Source organism: Thalassophryne amazonica, chromosome 13, assembly GCF_902500255.1.
Source record: "Thalassophryne amazonica chromosome 13, fThaAma1.1, whole genome shotgun sequence".
NCBI lineage: Eukaryota > Metazoa > Chordata > Actinopteri > Batrachoidiformes > Batrachoididae > Thalassophryne > Thalassophryne amazonica.
This window is the reverse complement of record NC_047115.1, coordinates 73,024,785-73,029,829: the sequence shown is the minus strand read 5'-3', so window position 1 is coordinate 73,029,829 and position 5,045 is coordinate 73,024,785. Positions and strand designations below refer to the sequence as shown.

The window sequence follows — 5,045 nt, the reverse complement described above, 5'->3', positions numbered from 1 at the left end:
GTCTTCTCGTCCGCAGCTGAAGGCGAGCAGCGACCAATCACCATGTGACTGCAGCCTTCAGAGGGAGCTGTTTGTGGGGCTGCGGCGCTAATTAGGCTCATGAACTAACAAATCGAAGCCGGCGAGGAGAAGCGGCACATCCATGGATTAGTCTGGGAGCACTTTCCCCCCCCCCCTATTCGGGCTCTTCTCGACGCCGCCGCCTTTTTTTTCTTCCAACTTATTTACTGCGCAGAAACTTTTCCCCGTTTCTTGGGTGTGGAGTATTTTCGAAGCGAGAGCTGCAACTTTAACTTAAACTGGGGAATCTGGACTATCAGACCATGTTTCAACCTACACCCAAGAGGTGTTTTACGATAGAATCTTTAGTGGCGAAGGATAATCCGCTACCGGCGTCCCGCTCCGAGGAGCCCATCAGGCCGGCGGCTCTCAGCTATGCAAACTCTGGTCAGATGAACCCTTTTCTGAACGGCTTCCACTCCGGCGGCAGGGGCGTCTATTCGAACCCGGACTTGGTGTTCGCCGAGGCCGTGTCTCATCCGCCCAACTCCGCCGTCCCGGTTCATCCCGTGGCCCCGCCGCACGCGCTGGCCGCTCACCCACTTTCATCCTCCCACAGTCCGCACCCTCTGTTCGCCAGCCAGCAAAGGGACCCGTCAACCTTCTATCCCTGGTTATTACACAGATATAGGTACTTGGGCCACAGATTTCAAGGTAAGTCCGTGCGCTTTTTTGGGGCTCACTTTTACGCACACGACGCGCCAAACAGAGAATATATGTGTTATTTAAAAAAAAACAAAAAAAAAAACAAGGGCAGCACATTACCTCGCGCAATTTTTGGCGATATTTCGTTTAAAGTCTTGTGTTATATTATTTAGGAAAAATAATGTTGAATAAATACGCAATTGTTACGTTGGATTATGTGGAATATTAAATCCTAAAAATAGACGCATTGTTGGAATGTTTACCCTGGGAGTTAAATTTAGATTCTATTTCACATTCATGTGTAAAAACAAAATTAATATTTCGTTTTTATTCCGTTTAAGTTGAGATTCTTTGAATTTGTTTTAAAACACCTATTACTTGTTTAATTTAATGGCTTCAAATGTAATAGAATTTGGGCGACAGTTGTGAAACGTGCGGTAATTTAATTTGTGCTTGTACGGCCTCTAATTAAATAATTTTATTATTTGGGCAGCTGGTATTTCTGCGCGTGGTTATACAGTTTTATTACATTAGAAGAGGTTAGCTCTATTTTGGAGAGATATTTTTACGTTTTAATTTGCTGCCCTTTTAGTGTGTTTGTGTCGCTTTCGTTTTGTCAAATTAAAAAAAAGTGTTTTAAATTTTTGGGGTTTAATTTGAGATTCATTTTGTCACTTTGCGCGTGGTGCGGGTGAGTCTGCCAGAGGTTGTACTATATATAAAGACATTAAAACTATTCATTTTCGATCGATCAGTCTTTATTGATCATAATCGTCAAACAGAATGAGTGATGTCAGTGATTCCCTCAGCATTTTGTTTTAGCTTCATTAATACTGATCAAATGTAAATATTCAATAATCATAATAGTAATAATTATAATAATAAAACTCATGACAGTTCCCCGTTTTCTGCTCGTTTTCAGGTAACGAAACGAGTCCAGAGAGCTTCCTTTTGCACAATGCGCTGGCCAGAAAACCCAAAAGAATTCGGACAGCTTTTTCACCTTCACAACTCCTGCGGCTCGAACACGCGTTCGAGAAAAACCATTACGTGGTGGGAGCAGAAAGAAAGCAGCTCGCGCACAGCCTTAGCCTCACAGAAACTCAGGTAAGAGCACATTTGATTTTTATTTCACAGCTGTGCTGTAGGTGTGCGTGTCACTTCAATATTTTCCTCACCTGTGGCGGCGCAAATAACTCGCGCCCGTGCGTCACGGTGGCCTGTGGTAAAACACCAACAACGGCTGGTCTTTTAGGATGCAGATGACTATAAGATTCGGAAGCGTTACTTTTCAGGGATGCTGGCGATAACGCACCGACAGCGCACGCGGGCCTCGCTTCAGGAGGGGCTGGATGATTTTGTTTTAGGGGGAGAATGTTGCTTTTCAAAATGGAAGGCAAATTAAGCAGTTAACCGTTTTTTTTGTTTGTTTGTTTGTTTTTTTGTTTTTTGTGCAGACGACACAAAGGCTGAGGCGGGTTCAGCGGATTCCCGTCCTGCCATATTTAAGATGCTGGTTGAGCCGCTGCTTTTTTGTCCGCGCGCTCTCCTTTGGACGCGGGGGCCCTTTGGAGGAGCTGAAGAGAGAAATGAACCGTCACCTCCGCCAATTAACCCACCCATAAAACCGCTGTAGTCACCGTTTAAGAGCGACACGCAGTTTATCGATTTAGACCTTAAAACGCAAGTGGCGCGTAAAAACATTCGGTGCGTCACAGCCAGTCAATTTTCAATTCACACTGTGGGGAATTAAAAATGCGCACAAAACACTAACCTGAATTCAGGATTTTTTTCTCCCCCAAGCATTATTTAATTTTCTATTTTTATTTTTACACAGCACATTTCACGTACTATAGCACGTGACAGTTTAAAAATAATAGAGATGAGGTGCTCTAAAATAATTTAGAGGCTTTATTGTGCGCGATTAGGATCGTTTATAATCTTTAAATACAAACTGGAGTGTATTTTGAAGATTATGTTGTGTTTGTGATTTGAATAATTGAAGGTAAAAGGTGATTGTCCCCAAACTGGAGTGGATTTATTTAGGTGATCTCTCTGTTATGGTCTGCACCTGCAGGTCGCTCTTTACTTTCCTCCCCTCGCGGCCCGTATCCCAGCTCCGCTTTTTCCAAACAAGGAGTCGATTTTACGCGTGCTTTTACGCAGCGGCCAATCGCGCTTCATTTGGTGACACTGATCCGGGGTTTTGTTCCTTTCAGGTAAAAGTCTGGTTTCAGAACCGGAGGACGAAGTTCAAACGACAGAAGCTGGAGGAGGAGGGTTCGGAGTCTCAACAGAAGAAGAAAGGTTCACATCACATAAACCGGTGGAGACTGGCGACGAAACAGGCGAGTCCGGAGGAAATCGATGTCACTTCGGACGATTGAAAGACTAAAAAAAAGAAAAAAAAAAAGGAGAAAAGAAAGTGACAGTGAGATGGTTAAAAACAGTCAATGCCACATTTCAGATCTGGGGAGATCGGCAGCTGATGTGAGAGACACCTGAGTGGTGGCCCTGCTGTCACCGCATGGGCCCGTCGCTCCGCGGGACCCCGGAAATCCTACCTGACCCCTTTCTATTCGCCACCACAAACCCACACAAACATTTTTTTTTTGATTACTACAATTCATAACGGACACTTTGCACTTCAGATTTTTATTTTTAATTTTTCAAGAAACGTCTCCAGTGAAGATACCAAAACTCAAAGAACTGCTTTTGTAAAACTTGAACCTGCATGGTAGACTTATTTTAGTTGTTTTAACTTTTTCCCCCTCAAACAAAGCAACAAAAACAATTAAAAAAAACAAACAAATTAATTTGAAATTTTATTTTCAATATGTCGTGCTTCTTTTTACAGTGTGCAGTCTTTAATTCTCGTGTAAAAGTGATTGTAAAAAAAGAAACAGCAAAAAACAAATGAAGTAGCGCTGCTGCGTTCTAGTGTTTTTAAAGAAAAGAGAACAATTTGGGAAAAAAAAAAAGAGAGAGAGGGGGGTATCAGGACATTCCTTTAAAGCTTTACCAATGTGTCCCCTCTGTCAGGATTTATTGACCCTCCTGTGAAAGTTGCCACGAAGGACAAGAATCAAGCACGGAGCGGATTCCATGTACAGAAATACTCAGAATTCATGTTTCTGTTAAACCCTCTTTTACACCGTGTAAATACTTTTTGTGTTTGTGTTAAGTTTGCTACAATTTTAACACAAAGTATACTTCCAAGAAGTATGTAATTGTCAATATTTTGTCAATAAAGTTTTATCAGTATGTGCGCGCAGCAGCGGATGATTTGATTGTAGGATTTTTTTTTTATTATTATGTTTTGTTTGTTTATTTATTTATTTATTTATTTATTTTCTTCGCCACAAAGACCTCGCAAGCTTTTGTGAAAGTGCAAATCAGTTTGGGGGCAATTATCATGCGGGTAATATGAGGGGGGAAAGGGGCCACAGTGCCCACTGGTCCACTTTAATCTCTTAATCCACAGATCCAAAGGGGCCCGGCTGGACATAATTTAGTACAATCTGACTACCGCTCACCACGCGATAAGAAGAGCACGCGATGTGGCGCAAAATGAGGGTCTTTGTTTAAAATCTTTTCGGTTCCACCACGCACAGAATTTAGAACAGGCTGAAAAATATATAAATAAATCGATATTTGATATTTACGCACAAATAAAACACCAGAAAACGACAAGTAAATAATACAAATTCTATTTCCAAGCGAATTACAGCGTTAATTTAAAGTCTGATTGGAGTAATTGTTTCCTATAAACTAAAAACGAGCTGGTTTTTGTGCGTTTGGGTGAAAGGGGGCGTTCTTAATCTAACAGCAATAAAAATCTTTAGAGAATACCATTAGCTTTGGAGAGAAAAAAATAGCCTAAAAGCTTTATTACAAACCCAGCTTTGAAATAGGAGGGATTAGAGGAGTGAAAGGCTCCCACAATACTTGGAAGAAAAGGTTTCATGCTAATGAGGTTAATGCCCTTTGTATCTCCGGACTCCACAACTTCATTACTCCTATCTGAGGCAACAGCGAGCGGCTCACAGCTCCGCAATCCACTCGAGCTTTTCCCCACCCGGTCCACAAAGAAGGATTTGATAGCAGTCCTGTTCAAACTAGATAATTATATCTTTTCAAGTTGGAATTAAGATAAAGAAAGTGCAGCAGAGGCGGTGAGCCTTGATCCGACGCAAACAAATTTGGCGCGACCCCCCCCCCCCCCCCAAAAAAAAAAAACAAAAACAGGACAGGCTCGTCATTAGGCAGTTTATATTTGTACACTTTAATTTTAATTTGGACGCTGAAAGCAGAAATATCAATTAATTAATTAATTAATT

General features: G+C 41.8%; 1 protein-coding gene across 1 annotated transcript; it reads left to right on the top strand.

The window, feature by feature from the left end:
• Positions 1 to 3,971, top strand: emx2 (empty spiracles homeobox 2). Its single transcript, XM_034185338.1, has 3 exons — positions 1 to 714; positions 1,628 to 1,812; positions 2,925 to 3,971. The coding sequence occupies exons 1-3, from the start codon at positions 324 to 326 to the stop codon at positions 3,090 to 3,092; spliced, it is 744 nt and encodes a 247-aa protein (XP_034041229.1). The 5' UTR covers positions 1 to 323; the 3' UTR covers positions 3,093 to 3,971.
• The last annotated feature ends 1,074 nt before the right edge of the window (positions 3,972 to 5,045 follow it).

Excerpts from the sequence above, each read along its gene's own strand:
- emx2 (XM_034185338.1), top strand. The coding sequence starts at position 324 with ATGTTTCAACCTACACCCAAGAGGTGTTTTACGATAGAATCTTTAGTG. Across the intron at positions 715-1,627 it reads CTTGGGCCACAGATTTCAAG|GTAACGAAACGAGTCCAGAG; the intron begins GTAAGTCCGTGC and ends GCTCGTTTTCAG. Across the intron at positions 1,813-2,924 it reads TTAGCCTCACAGAAACTCAG|GTAAAAGTCTGGTTTCAGAA; the intron begins GTAAGAGCACAT and ends TGTTCCTTTCAG.